Source organism: Zonotrichia albicollis, chromosome 7, assembly GCF_047830755.1.
Source record: "Zonotrichia albicollis isolate bZonAlb1 chromosome 7, bZonAlb1.hap1, whole genome shotgun sequence".
In the NCBI taxonomy this organism is placed as follows: domain Eukaryota; kingdom Metazoa; phylum Chordata; class Aves; order Passeriformes; family Passerellidae; genus Zonotrichia; species Zonotrichia albicollis.
In genome coordinates this window covers 34,054,467-34,081,453 of record NC_133825.1, presented here as the reverse complement: position 1 = coordinate 34,081,453, position 26,987 = coordinate 34,054,467, and the positions used below count along the sequence as shown (strand labels likewise).

Below are 26,987 nucleotides of genomic sequence, written 5' to 3'. Positions count from 1 at the left end.
TCTGAGATTTTAACATCCAAGTTGGAGTGCCTCTGCTCTAAAATACAAACACATGAGACTTTTCAAATTTGTTATTGACATGATCACTCATTATGTTGTCATTGCACATAGAACTAAAATTGTTCCAATTTTTTGTGTGTTTCTGACCTTTATGTGTTTTCTCATACTGTCTGGAGATTTCTTCCAGCTTTTCTTTGTCCAACTGCTCCTGAATATCACATTGAAAGCAAATTATAGAAATTAGAACACGCTGAAAGAAACAAATACATATGCTAAAAATGAATAGCTTTTCATTTTAAATTTAATAAATAATAAATAAGGCATTTAAGACAAATAGTCCAAATGAATAAGTTCTTCATATAGTATAAAGTCGCACTCCAGCTGTTTAAAAATAAAGAGACATTAGTACTAACATATCTAAGTGTCACTAATCAGACACTCTGCAGGTATTAAGTATTTCTTTACTAGACCAATTGTCAAATTGTTTTAAATAAGTTCTGCATGAAAATTTTTTAGATAATTTTTCATTCACCTGTTAAAACTTATTTCAGCTAGCTACTCCTATTTTTACCCCAGCTTTTGCAAGCTTTCTCCACTTGCTTTGAAAACTTGTCTCATTAGTAGATGAGTTAAAAAAAATTAAGAGCAAGTAAAATTTTATTCTAAAAATACCTTTTTAAGTTGCAAGATTGTGCGCTGTTTGAACTCTAATTCGTCACTAAACTGCTTTTTAATTTTCTCAAGTTCATCAACTTGTTTCCTCAGGGATTTCTCCTGAGTTTGCATTGCACACACCTGCAACAAGAGAGAAAGAAAAACTTACATTTATTTATAAGCCCTTTACAAACTCTGTAAGTTATCTAGATAAGTAACTACTTAAATTGAATTTTTGCAAGCATCTTCATTAAATTTCAGGGGCTGGTAGTGGCACAAGGGAAGATACTTGAAATGTATCACTCAAAAATAGCCTTTTTATGAATCGCTTTTAACATCCATAGATTGAGGTTTGTGAAAACAGGTTTTAATAACAGAAGCCCAAACTTGCAGAAGAAATATTTTGCCTATGGTTACTAACCTCTTTTTGTACTTGCTGAATTTGTTTCTTGGCATCAGAAAACTTCTCTTTCAAATCTGTGTATTCTTCCTCTTTCCTCTGCAAATCTTTTTTCAAACTTTGTACAAGGGCAGAGCTTTCAGAAAGATCTTTACGCAGCCTTGGGTTAGAAATTAAGAGACATAAATAACATTAGTCTTACATGTTAGCTCAGGCTCTTTGCTGGTTTTATTAGCAAATAGAATCTCAGCTCTATTAGATCAATAACCAGCTTTAGAATTTTACATTTGCATTTCAATGCCTTACTGTATGAGCCTGAAGTAACAAACTGCTCAGATTCACTTCTGAACACTCAATTTTAAAAAATATTATCTTTTTAAGCACAGTAGAGCAATCACTTTTATCATTAGTGATCTTATAAATTAGAGAAGTGCTAGGTTAAAAGCAAGTAAGTTTAAAGTTGATAACTACATCCCAGTGCTTGCAAGTATAAAGATGAATAAAAAGTGGAAAGAAACCCAATAACACTGCAATAAATCCTGCCACTACAAGTTCTGCAAAGTAAATAATAAGTATGATGGGTTTATTTTTAAGTGATCACATTTATTTCAAGGAGTTTTCAGTAGGACATTTTGGACTTTTAAACTGACTAAAGGAAGGTTTTTATTCAAGTTACAGGATAATATTGCACTGTGTAATTTTTTTCAGAAAGGGTCTGCAACAAAATTATTAGAAATCCCCAAATAATTAATTTTATTGTACGCTCCTATTTTCCTGCACAATAGTTCCACGTAATTTAGATATATGTTTTTGAAAGAATATATAAACAGGTGAGGAGAACATAGACTGCAGACTATGCAAATGTAAAATTCAAGCAGTGTATAGAAATTTCACAAAGAAGCAGTTTGGTTAACAAGTTTATAAACATGCAAATGTGGTATGTCAAAGTGATGTTCATATAAGGGAGTTTTAACTTTATTCCTAACCCTGTAAGAATAAAATTATCTCATTATTTACTTACAGTTCTATAGACTGCATTTGCTGACACTCATTTTTCTCCTTTTCCTGAAGAACATGTTTCATGGTCTCCAGACTGCTCTTCAACTGCCCAACTTCATCCTTCCAATTTGCTTCTCGATCACCGAGTTCCTTCAGTTTTTTGTCTACACTGGCACATTTCTCTTGCAGAGCTACTGTATTACTTTCTAGATTTAAAATAGTAGATTCTTTTTCTTTTAGTTCTTCTTCTAACTCTTTCATCCTGTCATCTTTAGTCCTAGAAGCCTCCAATAGGGATTTAAGATCTCTTATTTCTCCCTCATAGCTGGCAACTTTCTCCTGAAACTGTGAAATTACTCTCTGATTTTCTGCAGCCTGTTTTTCAAAATCCTGGGTTTTCTTCTGGATTTGCTCTTGTAACTGATTCAGAAGATCTTTTTCCTTTACAGATTGATGCTCTTGATTTGTAATTTCATTTAATTTTATTTTTAGTTGATTATTGTAATTGTCACTATCATGAAGTCTCTTCTCTAAGTCTGCAACTTGCTGACGTAGTTGTTGGATCTGATGACTTTTTTGTGAGGAAGCCTTAACCATAATTTTGCATTGTTCCCAAATGCTTTCAATGCTGCAGTGAAAGGAGCTCTCATGTCTCAGATCTGCTGTAGAAGCAGTTTGGAACTGCATGGATGGAGGACTCATTTGAACGGTCTCTGGTTCATCTTTTTTTCGGTCTAAGGAAGCCTTCACATTAACTAAATCAATATCCAGAACACAAGATTCTGAGTGACATTTATACAATTCATCTACCTGGGACTGCATTGCTTTAATTTGTGACACTTTGTCAATTATATTTTGTTTAGCATCTGCTACTTCATTATTTAGCTGAATAATCTTTTCTTCTTGTTCCTTATTTATAGTTTTCTGTTTGTCCAATTCAGAAACAGTCTCCTGATAATCAGCTTGACATTGCTGAAGTTCTCCACTTAAGCCAGAAGCCTTTTCTTCAGAAGCAGAGAGTTTCAGGTGCAAGTTTGCTATCTGCTGATTTAACTCTTCTTTTTCAGTTTTTTCTCTTTGGCACTGTTCTTCAAGGACAGCTATCTGACCTTCCAAGGTTTCAATTCTTTGCTTTAGTGCTAGTATCTCCACGTAGGTCTCAGAATTATTAGTTCTCTTTTGATCAAGACTGTAGTTTTCCCAACTCTCTCTCTTATCTCCTAAAAACAAAACCAAAACAACATTAAGAACAAATAAATCCCTATACAGCTCAGGTAATTAAAATACACAAGTCACTAGCAACACCAAACTGTAATTGCTGTGTGGAAAATTAGCACCACCCGAAAGCCACACCTTCATAGCATTTTAGAGTCTTCAAGTTGTTACAACTTTCTGAGACATTTTATATGCACTAAATGCCTCTTGGCCTTCTAGGCATAATTTGCAGAAAGAGGTGTTCAGAAGACTTAAAAAAAGTTTGCTACAATTCCATTCCAGCCTTCTATTCTGCCCCACTAGCAGAAAAATCTAGCTAATTTCACTAGTATTTGCAACACCTATAAGCTAGGTAACATTCACAGAGATAACCAGTTTCTACCTCCACTGATTCAACAATCCCTTTAAATACAGCCAGCAATTAGCCATCCTCCATTTAGGGGACCTTTCTGAGAAGTTTCATGCATGCTCTATATCACCTTACTTTTAAAAAAAGCTAAAAGACCAGCACAATTTTTTGGGGGTTTTTTTGGGTTTTTTTTTTTTTTTTTTTTGCTTTGTGTCTGGAACCTTCCTCTCTTCTGTATTCAACACATTTCTAAACTACATAAAACGATGTATTAATGCCCACACCCATTATGTTACAGGTAAAGTTCTCCAAGAAAGATTTACAACATGTCATTCCAACACAAAATTTCCATGTTTTATTAACTTAAGACTCTTTTCCTGAATGAATGAGCTATTTTAACTAAAATAACACATATTTCATCAACTTCAAAAGCAACTCCAGCTGTATTTCACAAAATTGTTTTACAATCCAATTGTGTTTCTGTAGTTACATGCATGCTATATTTCACTATTAAATTAAGCCTGACTGTCTCTAAAGATTAGATTATCTCAACTATGTACTGCAGGGAGATACTATGGACTCTTGTGAGCACTGTACCTATAGTAAGGTAGAGTTAGGCAGTCTCACACTGGACCACTAAGCACAGGGGTACTGCATGGGAACATCCTCTGAACAGAGCCAACAAGTTGTACAGTCAATTTGAGTCACTAACAAATGGCCATTCTGAAGCATTAGCAACAGTGTTGTGGTTTCTGAAAGTCAACAGGACACTTATCTCCTGCCTGTCCATAGTTTTTCTATTATAAGATACATCAAGTGCTTCTGCTAGCTCAACCACAACAGCAGCCTTACTGTAGCATATAAGATCATACCTTAAAATCCTACAAGCTTAAAAATTTTGTATTTGGAAATGGTTTTTGCTGAAAGCCCAGTTGTGTAGTCCTAAGAAAACTTATCAGACAAAATATAACACATTCCTCTCCCTGGACAGTTTTGCAAGCTCACTAAAAGCAAGAGGTACTCAGGTATCTTAACACAGGGTTTGTCAAAGTCCCTAGTCTTGGTTTCAAACGACACTTGAAGTTGTACAAAAGCAGAAATGCCCTGCTGGATGTCACAGCCTCAGCTGACCCAGCCTAATACTTTCACCTCCTTTTGCTACTACTGGCAGGCCCAGCCACTTTCTACAGGCCTTTCTTGACACTGAAGAATTGAGACAATAAAATCCTGCTGAAGTCTTTCAGTATCCACACATGCATCTGTTGGCTGTTAGCTTATCTACCTGTGTCTGCCATCTGAGACTTTGAATACCTATGCCTCTCCCATCTTCTAGGGCAGCAAACATCAGAAGTCCAACATTCTCTTCATGAAGTGCTTTGTTAATGGAATCATAGTAGATCTTAGTTCAAAGGGACCCTCAAGGATCATCTAGAGCAGGGTTGCTCTCCAGTCTCTCACTCCCTAATCTGTATTTAGAGCCAGGGTTTCCTGCCCCAGGTGCAGAGTCTTTGTTAACTTCAAGGGGTTGGTAATTTGTCTAGATCTCTCTGCAGGGATTCCCACCTTTGAGGGAGTCAACAGCTATCATCTTAAAGAGTTTTGTGTCCCGCAAAGTTACTTATGAAGATGTTGAAGAGAACTGGGCCCATTATGGAGCTCTGGAGAACCCCTCAGCAGGGCCTGGATGCCAGCCTAATGTTACCCCATTTACTAGAACTCTTTGCACCGTGAACTTAAAACTGATCTACCCCAGTGAATGCTGCCTTGTTCTTTAACTGCACAATGTAATGAATGATAGTTTAATATTCAGTTTATTCACTGTATCCTCATTTTTCTGTGATCATGTGAATTTGATAATTCTCCTTTAACAGAAAGGAAAAGGCCTCTCACCTTCCTTTTGCATATGCTTTCCATATCTCTACGAGAAATTAAAGCTAAGCTGGGTCCTGAAGTCAAGTTAGAGGCAGAGAGTTCTTACAGATACCATTTTGCACAAGTCCCACATAGCTCAGTCTCGCTTATTAATATTTTATTCACCTGATAAGCTCACAAATAAAGCAAGAACAGCAAAAAGACTGAAAGTGCAAGCACGAGAGCTGTACAGAATACACTATTTGTGGACTTCAGCTTTCCACTTGAATGGGAGCAAAACTAATTTTTCTCCTTTGCCAGCACCATCACCTTGAGCAGAGCTGGTGTGTTCACAGCACACACAGAGAACAAAATGTCAAGGCTCACAGCACATACTGTATGACTGAACTATCACTAAGTCATTGACACCTTTGATGGTTGCTTAGGAAATTTTCAAACACTTGAGCAGGAGATGTTACTTTCTCAGAAGTCCAGCAACAGAAAATTTAGTACTGCAACTGTTAAGCATTACCCCAAGAACTACAGCCAGGTATGCAGGTACATGCACAGATAAGAAAAACAACAGAAAGGAAAGTCTAAAAGCTAAAATTTTATTTCAATCATTTGGGAGTAAATGATATAGGGCCAGCCCTCTGCAAAAGGGATTACATTTAGAGAACAGTTACTTCCTTTTACAGTGTAACAGAGCAGATCTCCTCCTCAAAGCATAATGTTTACACTTCCCAGCTTTTTTCTTCTGTTCTGGAATAGTAACCAAGCTTTTTTTGAAGACCCCCTGTTGAGTGATGGAAGAAATTGTACCTTTCTTTGTAGGTGGTTCTTCTTCTGCAGTAGGCTTATTTTCCAAGCAACGTTTTCTTCCCACTTCCAACACAGCTTGCTCACAATCCTTCAAGTGGCTGCTTTCAATCACTTGGTTAGAGTTCTTTTCTGCTAATTTTCTCTTACTGGTAGTCAAAGTGTTCTCCTGTGTTAAAATATGATCAATTGCTTAAAAATTGTACAAATTGAACACTTAAAAGGCTTAGTAGCTTTTCCTATACAAATATTTTTACAGAACCTTTATGGGTAAGGTGCATAGGGGTTATCAGAGGAAAAGTCACTGACAGATCAGTTAGTTAGACCAAGAGCTCCTGCAGCTTCAGATACTAAGAAACACAATACTTTGCATTGTACAGGAATCAGAGCAAGAGACTAGACAACTACAAAATGCACAACTTTCATTAAAAGGACTTAATTTACCATCCAAAAACTATTTCCAGTGTCAAAAGAGTTGATGAAATTTCCAATTTGTTCGAAGGGTACACAGTCAATTCAAATAAATTTATCTCATTCTGATCAGTTGGTAGAGTTGAGAGCTTTAATAGCCTTCAGCAAAGCAAAGATCATTTTTGTCATGACATGTTTGATGCAACTTGAAAGCCTAGGCAGTTCTGCTATACATACTTCTGATATTTATTTGACTAAGAAAAAAGTTGGTTACTTGCAAGATGACAAGTGACAAGCCATGTGGTTGTCAAGGACCAATTAGTCATCTATAAGTAGACACAATAGACTATAGAGTTGAGATTTGTGGTCATGTTAAAATTTCATGCCACACAATCTCCTGGAACCACGGGATAGTTAAAGCCTTGCCCTTGGAAGGAGCAGCAATGGTAAGCCATCACACTCCACTCACTCCTGCAGCATTCCATACTATTGATGAGCTAAGTAGCTGTGAGGCAGAGACAACACAAGATAAACTATAGCCAAAGCTTTGAGTTTACAGTTTAAGAGAAATGGATCAGAGTGCTGACTAAGTTTCATTTAAAAGTGTTCTCAAAACTACTTCAGGTTGCTGGACATCAGGCTCAAATAAAATCCCCAGAAAAACTTCTGTGTGTTTTGGTTTGTTTTTTTTTTTTTTTGTTTACCTGTATATATTTATCCAAGCTAGCTTCCAGCATTCAGCAGATATCATTAGACCATACAATTTCAAGTTTTATGAATCACATCAAAAACAGAGATATCCATGTCATACCTTCTTAATTCAAACTCTGCTTAAAATATTCACATTAACACCCTTCCCCTGAAAGTGTGCAAGCACCTTGGGGGTGGGTGGAATGCACTGATTTCCCCCCCACCCTAATTTACATAATTATTGTCTTTTGTTACATTATTAAACTCAAACTAAAATTGACCTTCTGTTATACTAAAATTTCATTTTCTTCCTCTTTTATTCAGACAGTGATGCACTTCCTCTACTCCCACTGTTTTAAGTCCTCACAGTTTCAGGTCTTGTTATGTTTTTTTAATGGCTCTGCAGAGTCTCATCTAGAGTCCTCCAATAAAAATCCAGATCAGTACTTCTGAAAGTCTCATTATTTACACACACTCCTGCTAACATTTCACTGTGGCTTTAGTTTCAATGCCAACTGACCTGCTATCATTTGAAGTAAATAGCAATTATTTAAAGAAATGCCAATTTTCCAAAGTCAAGTCAATTGTAAACACATGTTAAGATTTTTTTGTATCAATTAAGATGTCTAAGACTTACATAGTCTTTGATGGTTTCTTCTGAACGAGCTATCTGACCTTGTAGTTTCATAATCATTTCATCTTTTTGCTTCACAATGTCAATCAGTTCTTGAATCCTTTCATTTTGTATATTCATTTTCTTGAAAAAGAAAACAAAGACCAGCATTAAATTGAACTCTACCATGTTTTTGAGAAGCAAGATCACTTAAACTATGCTTGATATTTGAAAAAGGGCTAGAAGCATAGTCTAATAGCATTTTAAGTCATTTGAATTTTGTATTAAAGCAAACAATTCTGCACAGGTTTTTTTTTTGAGAAAGTTACCTCAGTTGCTTCTTTAAGTTGTTCAGCAGACTCATCCAATTTAACCCTCTGTGCTTCAAAACCTGTAACAGGAAAAAGCCTGCATAACATAATCAGCCATCACAGTTTACTCAGTAATCCATGTCTTTGTGGTACTTCAGAAGTTTTTGAATACATTTATTTTCAAGTTGACTTCTGCTAGGACATTTCAAAAACTCTTTACATTTTCTGAACTGGACAACTGAGACTTGCAACCCATTCAAAATACACATCACATCCCAAGATCTCTGCAGAGATCATTGTGAGGTGCTGCTAGTTTTTCCTCCAAAGTTCCACATGATGCCTGAATACACTGCATCAGCAAAACACAAAGTACAGGGATTACAATACAACAAGGAAATGAATACCCTTAATGTTTTACCCCACAATTCTTAAGTCTGGAGTTGACAATTTTAGGTTTCATCTTAAAAATGAAATAAGCAAGGCCTATAGAATTGTTTAACCTGAACTTACACAAAACAACGGATTAGCACCATTATACCTATGATTTGTTTACACAATCCCATACAATGAGATTAATATTTCTATTTTACTGTACTTAATTTCTTTTTTTTTGTCTTTCATATCACACTTAGACCCAGCCTACCTTTGGTTTTCTTTTCCAGCTCCTCCTTGGTCTCAACAAGTTCAGCAGTTATTTTTGCCAGCTGTTTTTCAAGACAACCTATTGTTTCCTGTGGGTCCTCTAAGGACACAATGTACTGGTGTGCTGCTTCTGCCTGATTTTTGATATCCGTGATATCATTTTGCAGAGAATCAATAACACCCCCAAAATCAATGCAGGCAGCTGTGTCTGTGTGGGTTTCTTCATTCTGAAAGAATTTAGATTCATTTAGAAATGGCAAATAATTATACAAAAGCCATTATTTCTACAGAAAATATGGAACGTTGTTAGGAATTCTAATATATAAGTACAGTTATAATTCTGACTTCAAAACCATCTTGTGGGTTCATATGCACTGACTGCCACTTTGTCTACCTTCACACACCAGTTTCCAGTACCAAGCTAGAGCTACTTTATTTTCATAACATTACCTACCATTACATTTCCCCTCCTATTTCCACATAAACATCCCCTCCAAATTTACTACAAAAGTTAGTGTATTTTAAACCAATGAGAATATTGAATGAACAGAGCAGGCAAACTCTTTTAGAAAGAGCACATCTGCAATTTTCATATGACAGAAAAAGTTTGTGAGGTCAAGTAAGTCTGTGGTAACTTATGACAGTAAATTATATCCAAAAAACTGACTTTGCATCTTGCCCCTCTGGTTTTTTAAAAGGGTTTCAAACTCTCAAGAGACAGACTCAAGCTAAGAGTCTAGATATGGTTTAAGTGGATGAACAAGTCTCATTACTCCAGTTGTAGCTACTACTGCCCTAAGAGAGAAGCCTCTGTGGCTACTCCAGCACAGTCCATATGTGGGACGTAAAGTCAGACTCAGATTTTAAATAGGCACTAAATGCAATGGATTTTATAGCATAAAAAATTTGCAGCTTTCCTCCCAATTTCTTTGTACAGAGTAATTGTCACTTTTGTGCTGGAGAAATGAAGAAAACCCCAAAAATTCCTGAATCCCAAGTCTCAACACTCTCATCTATTAAGTAAGATAAATATATCTTGCTGAGGACACAGTCATATGGTGTGCAATTCCTTGAAACCATTCCTGGTATTTCTTGAGAAATACCATGACCATAACAGGTAGTTAGTAGAAGGGACATTTGGGGCAGAGAGATAAAAATACCAGAGGTCCAGCTTGCTCACTGCAAGGCCGATCTTGTAATTCACACTTTTCATCTGCATTTTTACTACAACTATTTACAAGTTCCTTGAAGATTTCCAGGCGTTTTTCAGCATTTTCTTCAAGCTGCTCTCGTTCATTAGCAAGGCACTTACTAGAGTAGACAAAAAAACAAGTCAGATAAAAGCTGGCAATGAGAGAGGCTGAAAAGTTATTAGCACAGTTGCCTACTAACAAAGATGCTTTCTTTATTTTGGCCCAACAAAACAATACACAAAACAATTGCTACCCTAAACCAGAAGTATTTTTCACATACACCAGAAGAGTAAGAGGGATACAAATACACAGATTAGGGACAGCACTTAATGAAAAGCATTTTTCTAAGCTGCTTGAGACAGCAATGTTTGGAGTATCACTAAGATAAAAAGGAACCAAAGAATTAGTAAATGCCCCTCTTACTAAAACTTACCAAAGCAGCTCTTTCCTTAGAAAGAGTTCCACAGGAAAAACCACTATTTAAAAATGATACACAAACACATTCCTGCCCATCCCACAGAAAAATCAAAGCCTTTTCTAAAGAGCATTTTTCCTGAGCTCATAATCCAAACAGAAACCAACACATTGACTGATGCAGTAGAAGATCAGATCTAGCAGAAGATTGTGGTCTCTTACAACAAAGATTTATGAAATAATTAAGTTTACTTTCACTTTGTTAACAAGTATCTTTAAAACCCCTTAAAGCCAGCTTACTTGAAATTTAATACCCGTTGAGCAAAATAATCCGAATATTCTTGTGCCACTTCATCACGGATTTTCATTTCCAGCAGTAACTTATCTTTCTTTTCAGTAATAAGTCTGTTCCTCAGCTCTTCTACCAGATTCACCAGCATCTGGAATTACAAGTAGCATTACGCTTTTCATAAAGAAATCCTTTACCACAAGTGAGATTTTCCCCATTCCCCAAATGCTACAACACTTTACTCTGTAGCTGGGAATAGTTTTTCTGGTTCTTTTATTTATAAACAGAAGGATTTATGAGTACATTGCACTACCTGTTTGGTACTAACACAGGAATTTTTGTTAGCACAGAGGGAGTATTTCCAAAGAACACCAAGTTTATAACAAAAATTCTTCAAGTTATCTTTAAAGATAGACTTAAGATCCACAGAACTAGGCCTTCATTTTTCCAAATGCCCCTTTTTGGGTATTAATGAAACCTCCACAAAATGGTCTCTAGTCCTCTGTTCCCCTGCTCCTTGTCTTGCCCAGAAATAACTAAAATTGCTCTTTCTTTAAGAAGCGTGTCCAGAGTTTTCTTGTGTATAAAGTAACAAAGTAACAATCTTGTATTGCTCAAAAATAGGTAATATCTTCTGTGTATTGCCCACAGGATACCAAAAGAAGAGAAAGTCAAATCTGCAACTTTTACTGCTCAGTTTGCACTTTGACAAATTTCATATTTTTCCCACAATAAGCACCAAGTAATCCCATCTGTAGCTCCAAACACTGGATTTAGGTAGAATTAGGTAATGAGGGGGGAAGAAAAAAAAAAAAAAAAAAAGGGTGAGATGGAGGAAACCAGAAGGATACATTGCTTCAAGGCTCCACGCTATAATTATTCTTAAAGCAGCCCCAGCACATACTGTGTATTTTTCTTTGGCAATAACAATCTGATTTCCTTCATTTTCCTGCACTGCTTCTTCTCTTGACACACTGGGCTGTTCCTCCACCTCATCATCATCATCTTCAAACACATCTTCCAAGGTTCTGTCCCATAGGATTGTAGCTCTTTTCCTTGGGATTTGCATTCTAGTGACATTAAGCAGTGATGATTCTCCTGCCAATTTCTGGCCAAATGATTGATCTTGGGGAAGAATAGATGTGTCCATAACTAAAACCTACCAAGAAAAATCAAGACCAAAAAGTTATTGGTATTTTTTAAAGATCCATTGGTACTGTGAAGACCTGCTGCACTCTCCCAGCTCATCTACCCTCTGTTCAGAGTCACTCTTAGATCAGTTTCCAGCTAGAGTACAAAGTTGTCACATTACAGCCTAACTCTTCTTTGGGTCCCAAGTCTCACTAACTGGATAACCTACAAGAGGCAGCAACAGACTGTCCATTTCCTGTGCTTTGAGTTTCCAGTTGCATTACAAGAACACCATCCCACAAAAATCTATTTCTTTCACAGCTCTATAACCACTACAGTCTGATCCTTCTGGTATTGTACTTAACCTGCCCACATTCCAAAGACATGGATGTAACTGTCAGCAAAACCTTTCCATGGCTTTCATTAAAGCTACAGCACTGATCCTCCACACTTATATCCTCCAACTTTACCAAAGTTACACCGCTGCACTTACTCCTTACTGACTCTGCTTCCACCTACCCACTGAAGCCTCTGTGAACATAAAGATGACCTTTCACATTCTTTGGTGCTCAATCTGTTTTATCAGTACTTCAGATGAGCAATATTCCAATTCCAGTGCATGACTGCAGTAGGAGACAAATCTAGTAACTAAATTCATATTCCTTGAAGTGAGAAAACCTGCTCTTTAAAGCAAATCAAAGTTACTGATCATCAAGATAGACTACAACACACTTACTTTTTGTGCAATGGCAGAGAACTTCAGCACATTGAGTGTTTCCTCATAGGCTGATGCACATTTGCTGATGTTTACTATCATGTACACCTTCCCCTTTCCACTGAAAAATCCTTGAAGGAAATGAGTTAACTTACTTTCCCGAAAGGGTATGTGCTGCTGCAACCTTTCAAAGACAAAAGAACAGGTGATCAGAAACTGTGTAAATTCCAGTCAGTGTCCAGCCTGAAGGCTTGAAAGTTTTACTCTTACTATGGCACTAGTGACAAAGGTGTTTTAAATACAAATTTTAAATTTATATTTATTCCAAAGTTTGTTTGATAAGCCAAGCTCAGAACAAGTAAGTAAAATCACTAACCTCTATGATAGCATGTTGAAAGGATGTTATAATTTAAGTGATTTAATTAAAAAGCAAAACAAGGCAAGTTTAAAGATAACTTTTGTATATCAACAAGACTCCAGTATAGATGTCAGAAATCTAGACATTTTTTTCTACCAAAAATCTAGGTGTTACTATTGTATATTTTAAACAATAGCTTTTAAACAATGCAGGCAACACCTAAAAACCACAACCAGTTGGCTATTCATGAAAGGACTTACTTTGACTGTTGACAGTTCTTAAGCGCATTAATACACTTGCCCAGAGTCAGGAGAGAGGTATTTATATTTCCACTCTCCTTCAGTCTGTCACCCTCATTGCGGGTCTTGGTAGATCTTTCAGAACCAGCAAGATCACACAATGACAATCTGAAAGCAGACAAAGAAAAACTCACTGTATTTACCTTAAAGATGCACTAATTATTCACTTTTAAAAATGATCACTTTTCCTCATGCCTCTCAAGTTTGCTTCCCTAAAAACACTTCTCACTGTTTTCTGCTAAATATTTGCCCAACATGCTTCCTATTTCACCCTATCCACCACCTCTTCATCCCCTTCCTTCTGGGGACTGGCATGAGTTCAGGAATAAAGAAGTCTGGCAGAACCTTGTGCTGAGCAGAGGTGACAACAACAGCACTGACACCTGATGGCTTGAGGAGAGGGCCCAGTACTGCATGAGGGTGGAAGTGGGGAGCCCTCCACGCAGGAGGCTCTGCCAGTGAGCACTGGGTGCAGCACCAACACACCAACCTGGAGTAAATGACAGCTGCATCACGAGAGACAGACTGAACTTACTCATTGACTCGGGTCACCCTTGGCATTCCTGAATCTTCAATTTTCAGTAGTTTAACTGTGAATATGCTGTGACTAAAAGGAGAAATTGAAATCAGTGGAGAAGTAACAAAGTAGATCAATACTTTCAAAGCATTTTTAGCCTCCACAACATCTGTTCAAAATGTTGTTTGGTCTGTGAACACATCTAAGCATACACAATCAGATACAAAAAAGAGATGTTAAAGAGATGTTCGTGTACCATGTATTTTGATTTTTCCTCAGATATGTAGATAAGTGCTTTTGTATAGTATTTGATAAAATAGCGTGAGCTTTAGTACATGTTCACCCTACTGAAGAATTGAATCCCTTTGGCTTAAGCCATCGTGCCACACACTACTAAAGGGCACCAAACCTGAATCTAGAAGTCTAGACCTGGTTAAAACCTCTTCCTTTCCTAAAACCCATAAGCCATGTTCTAGTTTCTCCTTCCTCCCACCCATCGTCCTATGCCCAGTGCTACTCAAAATGTCTCTTACCTTCTGCTGGAGCAATTATTTAGTTTTGTGCTTGCAATACTCTGGTGTTTCAATCCCAGTTTTAGAAGTCTAAAAGCTTCTTTAGAGTCAGAAATCTGAACCCACTGCAGATCTTTAGGAAGAAGAAATATGATAATTTTTTAGATAACATCACCAAAATAAGTATTATGTGGATAATGTATGCACAGCAAGGACACTACATTTACTTGAGGCATAGAAACGTTTTACTGCATCTGCTTCAGACAGAAGTTATGTGATGACAAATCAGATCAAAATGCCTCCTCTCATAGAAAGGAAGGGCAAGTACATCACATCATTGCATCATTCTATTAGCATGTTAAATATGTTCCATTCAAATTAAGTAAACAACCTTAGCCTGAGTCCAGACAAGTCAAAAAGTAGGGTCTAATATGAGTAGAAAGCCCTGTAGTCATATTCAGCAAGGCAGAACTCTACCTTCTAAATTCTAAAATAAAGAACAGCTTCTTCAATTTATACCACAGTTGAGGGGGGGAAAGGGAGGAAGGGGAAATCATATGGATATCTTTCAGGACCACCAACTAAACTGAAAAAAATCAGAAGCTTTTTGCCTGCAATATGATGACCATATGTCTAAAGTCTGCTTCTCTACCAGAAAATACCGAAAAAAATCCCGGAAACGAAAATCTAAAAAATGTTTGAGCCAATTATAAATACTGTTAAGAACTAATGACCTCTCTTTTTAAGAAAATGGAAAAAAATCAAACCCCTAAAAACTTGTCATTTGTTTCCAATATTCCTCCTATTTCAAAGAAATATCAAGGCAGTGAAGTGCAGAGGCTTTTAACAGTTTTAGTCAAGAGAAAAGATAAAACAGTATCGAAAACAGGGATACTTCTAAGTACGTAGATTGTAATAATTCTGTGATTGAGTTTTCTAATCTAAACATCATGACACTTAAACCAACTTTTCAAATTACATCTGGCAATTTGCAAGGTATTCTATTCACCTTTCACAAAAGAACATCCCTTGATGTCTTGAGCAAGGCGGAGCGTTTTTCTTTTCTTGTCATTTGACATAGGAATCAGTAGATCATAAAAACATTCATTGTAAATCTCAAAAAACGAAACCCAGACAGAAAACTTGATGTAGTTTCTTGCAGTTGTGACAGATTGTTCCAAGTCCTGTGAGATACCTTCCAAATCTGCCAAGTACAAAATATTACAAACCAATATAAACCTAGTGAGCTTCAATAAAAAATTAATAAGTAAAAACTGATACAACAAACCTTCTAAAAACCACTCAAAATCTAAAATTCATTCAAAAAATCCATTTAAGCTCCCACCCCATTTCTTATATATCTGGAACTCATATGCTTAACTTATATATTTTCAAGAGACACCTACTCTACTGCTTCCTTTTCCACTTTTAACTTCTATCAACCACATAAAGCTTGGTTAGAATTAGTCAAATCTCTTCAACATATTTCAACTAAACTGACAAGACACTTCATTTTGACTTTTTAGAGTAAACCTAGTATTTAGGTAGTTTTTTCATTGCTAGAATTAAGTTTATATAATTACATAGAGGTACTCTAAAATCCAGTCAGGATACCACTAGGACCCATAGCATAAATGGTACTACTTTTCTTTGCTAGAACTTCAGCTCATTTAATGCCTGTTTAGATACTCTTCATTTTATCTTTGTTTTCTGCCCAGATTATTTGCTCACTATCCAATTCACAGGCATATAAAATGGACAAGAAGTCATTTTATTAGCATATGCCACAAGTCAGTTATTGACCTTAAGAAGGCTTATTTGCCAGATTTAACTGCAGAACTTTTGTATAAAACATACCCTTAGAATCCACAGGTGCTTTGTCCCTAGTGTTAATCTGGTGGTCTACCTGCAAAAGAAAACAAACTTTGAAATACACTAATTTTGCCAGTAAAGTTATTTCTAACAGCTCTGTAGTATTACTAGATGGGAATAGAGCTTGGGTGCAGTCTGCCAATGCAAGACCCTGGTTACACACCAGGTCTAGTGCAATAATTGGTTTCATATGTTTCCAGCTTACTTGGCTAACCCTTGGAAGTAAGAGGTAAAAGTAGAACACTTAAAAACTGAAATGAGCAACTCACTACTTCATGATACATGTTCAAAATAAATGACACAGTTGAAACAAAGCCCAGGTTTTACCAAGAGAAAGAATTTTCTTTTGCTATTAAAAAGTAAACCAAATAACTATACCTAGAGCTTTGGAGTTTCATACATACACTCCCTTCCCAGTCGTGGTTTTGGTTAGCTAGGTTTTTTTTAGACACAGAACTGCAAATTGGATTTCATTTCTTTAGGCACTTCATCTACTGAAATAAGTATGCTTAAGAGAATTGACATGAAATAAAAAACATGTATGGTTTGGTTCAGGTTTCTTTAGTGTTCTGTCAAGAGTATATTTAATAATAAATTTTTTCAAATAAAAAATTTTAGGTATTAGGTTTTACACATACCAAACACCCACACAAACCTCTGTTGCAGCAGATGCAAACTTTGCCAGCAAATTTGTAGGTTTAAGTGCTGCTCTTATGAACAGTTTCAGAAACCAGAAGGTGCACTCAAACACACACAAAAGGTTTTTCTCAAGTCCCTTCTGAAGGCTGACAGAGCTAGATGTAACTTACTCCTATGCTTCTGAAGTGAAGTCACAGAATTTTGCTGCCACCTACCTTCCACACTGGAGCCCAATGGATAAAAGCCAAGACAACAGATACACAAGTTCTTTTTTCCTTTCAACACTAGCTATTATAAATTAGCATAACACAAGGGAAATGCTTAATTCTTCTTGCAAAAAAAAAAAAAAAAAAAAAAAAAAAAAAACAACAAAAAACCCCCACACCTTTTCTAGTTCCAAACCCCCATATATGCTGAGTTTTATTTTACATTATTCCACTCACTTCAGGATTAGAGGACATCAAGAAAAAGGTATGGTTATACAAAGTAAAAATTCCCCATAGCTGTAACTGGACTTAACAGCTTTAGAATAGCAGTCAGCTTCTAAAACTGGAGTGTTTCTGGACTGCTCAGAACTGTAAGAAAAAAACCCAGCAGAAACCCATCTTTATTTCACACTGTTAAGTCCACAGTTTATATAGCTCTGCTGCTTCAAACAGATTTATGCTTCCTTTAAGGATATTTGTCCAACTGAAAGGGCAACAACCACAAAATTATTCATTTCTTTCAAGTATTCTCAAAGACTCTATGTTCTTTAAAGCATCAGACCTACTAGCATTCCCACAGATATAACTGAATGAAAATAGTCCCTTATTTATTAAAGATCAGTAATCCCAGAGGATACATTATCAAGTGCCCAAGGTACAGGAAAAACAGTACAGGAGTACAAACTCCCCAGGAACAGGGGCCATGGGCTGCTCTGCTCACTTCACTGCTAGTCTGAATGGCTGGCTGCCAGCAAATAGACACATCCATGGTTAAATACAGCCAGTATTCTCTTCCCACTGCAAATGAAGAACATGGAGCTATCTAAAGATGCATGCACTCATCAATATAGAAAGAAGGATTCCTCTACCTCTTTTATTAGACGAAGTAATGAATTTTTAATGGCAGTTTCTTCTCTCACTTGGTTTTCAGTCAGCTTTATATAATCTCTACACCGATAGGGTTTGAGATCCATTGCTGTGTACAGCTTTCCTTGAATACTTTTAAACAACATATCCATAGTCCTTGGCAGAATACCACCATCATCTTCTGTCCCTGAAAGAACATACAAAAGAAAAATCCAGTTATTACAAGGTATACAGATAAATGAGGACAGAAAGATAATATAAATCTCAAGACATACACAAAGAGTTTGAAGACAACTTACAGCATGAAGCAGTGGAGTTTACTTTTTATTCTCAATGTACAAGAAATATCATTAGACAGTTTTGAAAAGTATTTGGCCTTCAGGAACAGTTCATGCTCTATATCAGTAATAGGTACAACAAAAAAGAAAAACTACTGGAGTATTTTACACAAGCTTAGCCTTAAGGGAAAACAAAACAAAAAAAAACCACCCATGACCAACAGACATTTGATAAAGACTTGATTTATTTTGCATTATCTACTTTTACCTTGGAAGGTGTAAGTTTTCCCAGCATTTGTTACACCATATGTAAAAACTAGACGATTATATCCATCTAGGAAATCTTGCACTGGTTGCTTCACGGTACCTTCAAAGAATTCTTCTTGAGTTGTTTCAGGTCCAAACACCTGAGTATTACCAAGAAATAGTTATATTTTGAGCAATTATCAGAGACCTTTAAAGAATTTTTTGAATTCTGTTAGTTTATAATCTTGAAGACTATAAAGTTAAAAAATACAGTTTGCTTGGTATTCAATACTGTAAGTTAAAACAATCTGTACTAGAAAGAATTTACAAGCATTTAAAGGCAACTTATTTACTTGTGAAAAAGTGAACTTCTGTAACGTTGGTCCTGAAGTTTTTTCACTTAGTCGACTCAAATAATGTTGGGGGGGCTTCAGTACAATATTTGTTGAGTCTTCAAGTGAAACACAGTCCTATTAAAAGGAAACAAGCAATACAGGCATGAAGAGACCATAAAGCACTCAGCTTACAGGAAAAACAAACAAAAAACCCCACAAAACACATTGTAAGTATTTTTAAACTAAATAAATGTCACACCTGTGATCCATTTTCTCTTTCCAATGATGTAAATGGCCTGATACGCAGGCAAACTTGTATGTGTCCCTTAGGATCCAAACTGCTCCTCTTAGAAGAAAAGACCAGAAAAAAACAATTAGAAATTTGGTTATTTTCTTGATAATTAGCACATGAAACCAGTTTTATTGAATCCAGATGTTTTTAACAGACTTATTTGATAACATGGGAATTAAAACAACTTCACTAGATTAGCTTGGACAAGTGCTTCAGCCCCTGCAGAAGAGTGCTGTTGTAATTTCATCTTGCAGCACATTTATGTAAACACTGCATTCAGACCAACAAAAACATTGTATAAACTGGCAATCAGCCTCATTCACAGAAAACTGATGTGCCCAATAGGGCATCAACGCACTGCCACACAACTTAGTCTAAACCCTAAGCATCTCTTTCAAACTAAAAAATAACAAAGAAGCTTTTAATCTTCTCAGTAAAATTCTGACTATTCCTACCTATGAAATGATTAAACTTATTTTTAAAAAATAAGTTTAAAAAATAAATATCCAAACAGTAAAGTTTTCTTACCTGGCTTGTGTCTGAGTCTGAAGAAACCAAAGAAAATTCCGAGGAGAGATCTGTTTTAATATCTTCCACACTTACTGGTCCTGCTCTGGGAGATGGCTCAATGCTGGCAATATAGGATGGTCTGTAGAACTTTCCATTATCCAAAACTGGGTCCATTCTGCAAAATAAAATAAAACTATGTTGTGCTCCCTGATAATATAACATATAATATATATATATATATATATAAAATATAGTATATACATAAAAATTATATATATATATATATATATATATATATAAATAAAATACACATTGCCATGCCCAGGCTACAGCAAAGCATATCAATATTTTTACTAAATACTAATGGAGAACATGCAGTTTATTAAAGGAGTGGGCAGAGTAGGATTGGTTCAAAACCCTTTTCCTCAGGAAAAGTGTTGGTTTCCTGCCTATAATGCAGTCCCATTTCCCCCAGCATAAAACCTGAGATCTATCTGCATTTCAGTGTCAAAACACTTAAGGGCTCAGTTTTCCTATGTAAAAGCCAGAAACAACTTTAAGCAGTTAGACAAATGCCACCAGGCTGCAAACAAGATAAAACTATACGTAAATTAAGCACCAATGTTTACTTTCTAATCTAATGTTTCTTCTAACCCAATTTATTTTTAGCCTAGCATCTGTATCAAAACCAGCAAAAACTCAGCCTGAAATATGATCATGGCTTGAACAAAGCCTGACCTGAGAATAAGCTACAGTTGGAAAGAAACATACCTGTGCTATCACGATCTGGAAGTCTCATTCATCAGCTACACAAAGGCACACTGCAAAACCCTTATCAGTCCTTTACAGGAAACATATTTATTAGATGACTAGCATTTTAATTGCTTTAAATCTAAGCTTAAAGTGTGATTTGTCAAGATTGTGCTCTCATTCTGAATCTTTTTCCTTAAGAAGTCCAAGACAAACATTAAGCTGTGTACACAAGGCCAGAACTGTAAGTGTTCACACAGCCCAGCAGACAGAACAGAGGTTTAAGCCCTTACAGGGTGCCCAGCCCACGGTGCAGAATTCCACGTTGAGTCACCCTGTAAATACTGCAGGCATTTACATGCGAACAACTGTACTGCCCAGCTGCAGGCACCAGAAGGTACTCGTGTCCCGGGATGTGTTATTGCAAGCCTGCTAACCGTGGCGATAGAATTTAGGGCTGTAAAAGACCCCCTAAAGAAGGGGACCCCCAGTGCCCACACAGCAAAGCCACAGCTCACATACAGCCCGTGGTGCTGCCAGGCAGTAAGACAAAAGGCAGAAAGAGCTTCAAACCACACAGTGAGGCTGGCAGCTTGCATAAAAGCTAAAGCAACAGGCCTAACACCTAAAAAAAAAAAAACCAAAAAACAACAAAAAAACCCCAACTTTCTTCTCCTTAGATATCAACCTTTCACAGGCTCTGCGCTATTTGCCTGTTCTAACGGGACACAACCAGGGCGGCTTTGGCAGCAGCACAGCGGGAGTTACCCAGGCCCTACCAAAAACTGCTCACACGCCACAGCCCCTCCCGCGTAACCGGGATGGCAGCGGGTCCCCCGCCACAGAGACCAGCCACACCGCTTCACGGTCCCCACGACCCCCAAATCACAAGCACCGCGACCCCTCTGCCAGTGAGGGCCCCACGGCCCGGCCCGGGCGCCGCTCACCTGCCCGGCCCCAGCCGCCGCTGGACTTACGCACCGCTCCGGCCGCGGCTTCTTTTCGAATCCGACCAATGGCAGCGCACGGCGCCGCGCGGCCTCCTGGGCGTACGGCGGTGCCACGGCGCAGGGCTCGACGGGAAGTGTAGTCCCGGAGGGGCGGGGCTGCCTATCCCGGTTTGCCCTCGGGCGGCGGCTGCGCCGCGCTGGGTCGGAGCGCCCGGGGCGGCTGTGCCGAGGCTGCGGCCACTCGGGGCCGCCAGCGCCCGGCCCCCAGCGCCAGCGGGACCTTGGCTGCCGCGGGAAGGCGCCCTGGCCCCGCCGGGCCTGCCTCACCTGCCTGCGGCGGCCTGGCCTGTGTCGGGCGCGGCAGAAGGACGAGTGTCAGTCGGAGCTTGCCGGGGCTCCGGTTGATTCCAGCCCTTCTGCTGTTTGTTTGTAAACAGGATAATCATTGTTTGCAGGTGGTGAGAGGGAAGAGGCCGGTGACCTGCTCGATGCCTTGTACCAGAGCAGGGATCAGCCGAATTGGGAAACTCCCGGTGTAAGGTCAGGATGTGCCGGTGCCGTGCCCTGGGTTCCAGTCCTGGCAAATGACAGCTGTAGAAGACACTTAGTGTGGTACCTTTGTTTAAAAAGCTTCCCCAGGCAGAAATTGTTGTTGGGTGCCAGGTTTGCATGATGGGCATTTCATTTCTTAATCAGCAATGAGAGGACTTCTTTGGCTTTATGTTTGAAACAATGTTGTAATGCAAGTGAGATCATCGGTTTCTGCAATGTCAGGGTATGGAAATGTACAGAATTTGGTAACAAAAATCAACATGAGTTTCTCTTTAGAATCAGACAGAAATTCTTTGAACTTTAATAAGAAATGTCTGCCAGTTTTGAATTGAAATAAAAGGACAAGTAACTTGAAAGTAGTCAGTATCTGCCAAAATTAAATGTTTGTTTTTCATTTGAAGAAAAGACGGCCAGCAGAAGCAAGCAATTCTGTAAAGGAATAATTCTACACAGATTTTGTATCAGCTGCTTTCATGAGGTTGTCTTTAACATTAAATCCCATCTTTCTTTAAATAGAGTCTGTATCATATCAGTAAAAGAGGTATACTAAAGGATTTCAGTTCGGTTGTAGGCCACGTTGTAACGGTTGGTTTGTTTTACCAGCAGAAAATGATGCAATACTGAATTTGAAATAGTTTGCTAGCAAAACTGAAAAGCTCTTGAAATCATACTGTAGAAGTCCAGGTAAGGTTTTAAAAATAATGTTGGTTTCTGTCTTAAATAGAATACAAACTACTGAACTTACCTAATGACAAAACACCTTTTTCATACCAGGAGAGGACTAAAAATGCCTCTGAAAATAAGGTAAAAAATTAGCTTCTGTGGGAAAATGAGAAAGTTGCTGTATTCTGGTTGTTGGAACAAAAAACCAAAGATCTGGGAATATTTCCTAAAAACATTGGGTCTATGACCTGCAGAACATTATTCTGGCTAAGTTGGGGCATCACAAGGCTCCTTGTACAGGGCAATATTTTGATTTTGTTTGAATTTTGGATTTCTGAAACTGTTTTTATGATACTGCATGCACTGCATAAGTTAAACCGGAATCTCAAAGGACTCCCATCAGGATACTGAAAGGGCAGACCAAACCTGACGTGTGTTCCCAGCCTCATGCAAGCCATGGTGAAGAAAACATTAGGTCAGCATAACCAATCCAGCCTGCTTTGGAGTGGGAGATGGTGAAACTTCATCTATGTAAATAACCTTTATGGCTTTCTACCAAAATATTCTCCTTAATTGGTTTGTGCAAGAACACCAGTTGCAACAAAAATATCTGCTGCTAAAACAGCATTCAGTAACTCATTCACCCCTGAAATTTGATTATGTTTGTTTTCAAATTCTTTACAAGTTGTGTAGCACGTTTGGCACTCACAAGAGGAAAAGATTTTTGTAAAGGACTTGTTTGAAACTTATGTTCCTTGTATTTGAGACAGGATTCAAAAGTTGTGGATAAGTCTACTCATGACAGTGAGATGATGCCCTATGAGACAGCACATCTCAGCTTGCTTTTGCATTGCTGTCAGAAGTAATTAGAGACACAGCAACAGTCCCCAGCATCCTTCAGCACATCTGAGTGGCAGCCAAACCAGAGGTGGCTTCAGTTTCTTTGTGCTCAACTCACCTTCCCCAGGGAATTAGCCAAGTGCTTGAGTTTTCTCTCATCACCCTTGGTTCTGCTGTGCTTCCCCTGCCCTGACAGTGCTGCCTCCCATCCTGGGTGCAGGCCAGGTCCTTCTGCAGGGGTCGTTTGGAGCTGACTGCAAGAGCACTGCTGTTCCTTGTCACTGAGATACCTTGAAGGAGAGTGGTGCACTGTGCAATCCTCCTGGGAGCCTGCCAGCCCTTTTGAATTCCTGTCTTTCAGAGCAGTGCATGTCATTTATCCTGTTCCTGGCACAGTCTGGTGCATGCATTGCACACTTTTATTTGATCCTGTACTCTCATTGCCCCACTCATCAGTTGCCCTCAGGCTTCTAATGCACACACAGCTGATTTTATGGACTCATAACGTTGCAGGCTGTTGATTCATATTTTTTTCTTTAGCAATGTAGGTATGTTTCCCTTTATTATCTGTTTTAAGCAATGAGCTACTTCAGTCTCCTGGAAGGCTTTGCCCCAGGGGACAGGTGGCACTGGGACAGGGATCTCTGGTGCTGGACTAAGAGAGTCAGTTGGCTGAGGCATCAGGCCCCCCTCCCTGGGGGAGGCAGGAGCTTTGTGTCCTCAGTCTGCAAATGCTGCTGCTGTTTTATAGCCAAGGTTACAGCTGAGTAATTGTGGGGTTTCAGGGGGGGTAGGAGGAAACCTTCTGGAAAGAACTCACAGATGGTCATGAGGCTATGCCTTGGAGGTGCTCTAGGAATATAAAATACTATCTGGAAAATGAATCATAGGCTCACTGCAAAAATGGGTCTTCAGGGGTGTATTCAAACATGAGAGAGCCAGTCAAGGACCTGGAAAAGAAGGAAGGGTCGGTCACTGATGGGCAGCTGGAGGCACCTGTAACCTCCTGCTGGACTTAGACTGTAATGCTTGTCCTCTGGATACTGCCATGCTTGTGCTTCTCACAGATGCAGAGAGGCCACCTGGTCCCATGCTGGTGTTTTATGTAATGAAAATGTGCCACATGTGCTCAACATACCATTTTTATATCTTCAAAGCTTCACATGAAAGTCTCTGCATGGCAAACAGAGTATTGCTCCTTCAGCAAGAGCTGGGTTGTCCTAGATAGGAGGAGATTTGAAATATATTTTCTGAGATGTATTTCTTTCACTTTGCATAATTCAAGACTTTGTCTTTGGAAAGAGTGCAGTTTAAATAAAAAAAGCTGTTTCTGTGTCTTCCTGTTTCTCCCCCCATCCTCTGGAATTCCTTCCATCCCTCTTTGAATTATTGCATCATTCTCTGATGAAACAAAGAGATCATTTCAGCTGTAAGCAACCTTTAAATCTTTCAATTAAGCCAAAAACTTTCAGTTATTCTCTGTAAAGCTTTAATTCAAATAATCACTGCTTTGAAGGTCAGATCTTGTATTTTGAAATCAGAACCTTCTACCTGTCATAAATGGTAAGAACTGTTTTCACATTGTGACACAGGTATTTGTCCTGTAAATGTATAAGCTGTTTTTTCTTACTAATAATCATATGGTGAAATGGTGTAGTTAGTTTTTAGGTGTTTAAGATATGTGCATTCAATAATAAAACTATTTTTAATATAATAATATGTAATAGAATGATAAATAAGAATATAATTTTTTTAATTAATAAAATATACTGTCAAAAAGTTTATTCTGTGAAATTCTGTGTATTTTTATGAGAAAAGATGACTACTCTTAAATTGTGTGCTGTGTGATTTTTAGGAGCAAGTGTGCATAGATGGCTTTTCCATAGCTAAATGTAGTCTGTGGGGCATTTGTTGTGCCCCAATAAATGAGCACCAGCCCAGTTAGCTGGGTTGTGATCATGCTGAATCCTGTAAACGAGGCATTTTTGAGTTACTGGTAATCACATCACTGGAAATCTTGCCAGAGAATCCACGAGCAGGAAGACTGATGGCTGGTATTGAATAGTTGGTTAATATTCTTTTCTCCTAGTCAGCATTATACTGATACCTCAGGACATAGTCTTAGAAATGGCTCTACAGGTGGAATAATAAATTGAATATTGTACGTAGAGTAAATCAGGATGAGCTTTGGTACTGTTTTCCCATAGTCTGGACCTTGCATCTTAGTTTTCCTGTGGATTTCAATTTCTTAAAACCTTTTGTCATAAAAATTGAGTTGTATTGGTGATACAGAAGATACAGTCCAGAAACACTGACTACTTCAGGAAATTTATTTTTATGTATGTTGCTTATATTTCATGAAGGGTATTTGAAATGTGCATCCAACTTGTCTTTGGTTTCTTGAAATGCCTAAATGCCTCCTGCTATTTTTTATTATTATTATTATTATTATTATTATTATTATTATTATTATTATTATTATTATTATTATTATTATTATTATTATTATTTCTAAAGCTATGCCTCAGTTCTGCAAAGATTTGCATAATGTATTTTTACCTTCCAGGTCCAAGTCTGAGCCCAGGTATGTTGCCACTTTTTTGTATACATGATGTCAACTATTTTATTTGCAGACAGCGTGCTAGCTCCAGGTTAAGGGCTGGAGGTGCATTCCAAATCTTATTAATAAAACTTTATTTCTCCCCATGTGTTATTGATTCTTTTTTAATCATCTGCTGAGCTGTATAAATACCAACAAGGGTAACTATAATTTAAGGTAAAATCTCAGGGTTGGCTTTCCCTAAAATGAAACATATGTTTGAGTTTTATTTCAATTGAGGTTTCAGAAATTTTACTTCAATTCCAAGCTGCTTATGGAAATTCTTCATGGCATTCTTCAAGCTTTAATCCCTAGTATTACTTTTTGAAGAATATTGCTAGGGGATTTTTTTGTAGTGCTATGTAAGACGCAGGCTCTAAGTAACTGTCTCATGGTCCCAGAACCTTCAGAACAGCCCCAGAAAACTTTACCAAAGACATTCTGTTAAATGTTGTTACTCTATCATCTTACTAAAAGCTTAACAAGATAAATAAATTGGAACATGAATTCAATACTCATCTAGAGTAATGCAATTCTGAAATAGGAAAACTGACCAAGATACCACCAAATATATATCAGATATATAACTTTTGGGTGAAGAAGCTGAAAGAATTCCAGTAATGGAATGCATAAAAACACCTGTAAGTTCTCTGTAAAAGCCAGAGGACTGGACAATTCTGTGTCTCAGAAATATAAGGTTCCTGTAAAAGAAATGGATCAAGAGCAAGAAGTTTACTGCTCAAATAACATGGGCTAAATCCAAGGAGCAGGCTATGTTATAGTGTAGTATTACTCATCTTGCTGGCTCTGACACCCAAGACAGTTTCTTTTCTTCTTGCCAAATGTCAACCATCTGTCTTGATCTCAGGAATTAGTGCCATTCCCTGACATTATGTACCTTTCCTTGGAACGTCACCCTGGCTTTGGGCACCCAGGACTTCTGCTCTAACTCACGTGAAGATGTGATTGGAGTGGGAAAGTCACACCACTGACCTTTTTTAACTTG

General features: G+C 37.8%; 1 protein-coding gene across 1 annotated transcript in view; it reads right to left on the bottom strand.

Moving 5' to 3' along the window:
• The window catches only part of KIF20B (kinesin family member 20B), a 30,359-nt gene extending 8,343 nt beyond the window's left edge, over nucleotides 1-22,016 (bottom strand). Inside the window, exons 1-23 of the mRNA XM_026799744.2 lie at nucleotides 21,325-22,016; nucleotides 19,646-19,802; nucleotides 19,085-19,171; nucleotides 18,844-18,960; nucleotides 18,513-18,651; nucleotides 17,969-18,153; nucleotides 16,240-16,288; nucleotides 15,392-15,586; nucleotides 14,404-14,515; nucleotides 13,889-13,960; nucleotides 13,315-13,461; nucleotides 12,718-12,880; nucleotides 11,755-12,009; nucleotides 10,862-11,001; nucleotides 10,115-10,265; nucleotides 8,956-9,181; nucleotides 8,331-8,392; nucleotides 8,026-8,145; nucleotides 6,291-6,456; nucleotides 2,076-3,273; nucleotides 1,076-1,214; nucleotides 673-795; nucleotides 148-208 (exon numbers count right to left, since the gene is read on the bottom strand). Of these exons, the coding sequence (XP_026655545.2) occupies nucleotides 148-208; nucleotides 673-795; nucleotides 1,076-1,214; nucleotides 2,076-3,273; nucleotides 6,291-6,456; nucleotides 8,026-8,145; nucleotides 8,331-8,392; nucleotides 8,956-9,181; nucleotides 10,115-10,265; nucleotides 10,862-11,001; nucleotides 11,755-12,009; nucleotides 12,718-12,880; nucleotides 13,315-13,461; nucleotides 13,889-13,960; nucleotides 14,404-14,515; nucleotides 15,392-15,586; nucleotides 16,240-16,288; nucleotides 17,969-18,153; nucleotides 18,513-18,651; nucleotides 18,844-18,960; nucleotides 19,085-19,171; nucleotides 19,646-19,801 (4,063 nt within the window). The 5' untranslated portion in view covers nucleotide 19,802; nucleotides 21,325-22,016. The remainder of the gene's footprint in view (nucleotides 1-147; nucleotides 209-672; nucleotides 796-1,075; nucleotides 1,215-2,075; nucleotides 3,274-6,290; nucleotides 6,457-8,025; nucleotides 8,146-8,330; nucleotides 8,393-8,955; nucleotides 9,182-10,114; nucleotides 10,266-10,861; nucleotides 11,002-11,754; nucleotides 12,010-12,717; nucleotides 12,881-13,314; nucleotides 13,462-13,888; nucleotides 13,961-14,403; nucleotides 14,516-15,391; nucleotides 15,587-16,239; nucleotides 16,289-17,968; nucleotides 18,154-18,512; nucleotides 18,652-18,843; nucleotides 18,961-19,084; nucleotides 19,172-19,645; nucleotides 19,803-21,324) is intronic.
• Between the last annotated feature and the right edge of the window lie 4,971 nt (nucleotides 22,017-26,987).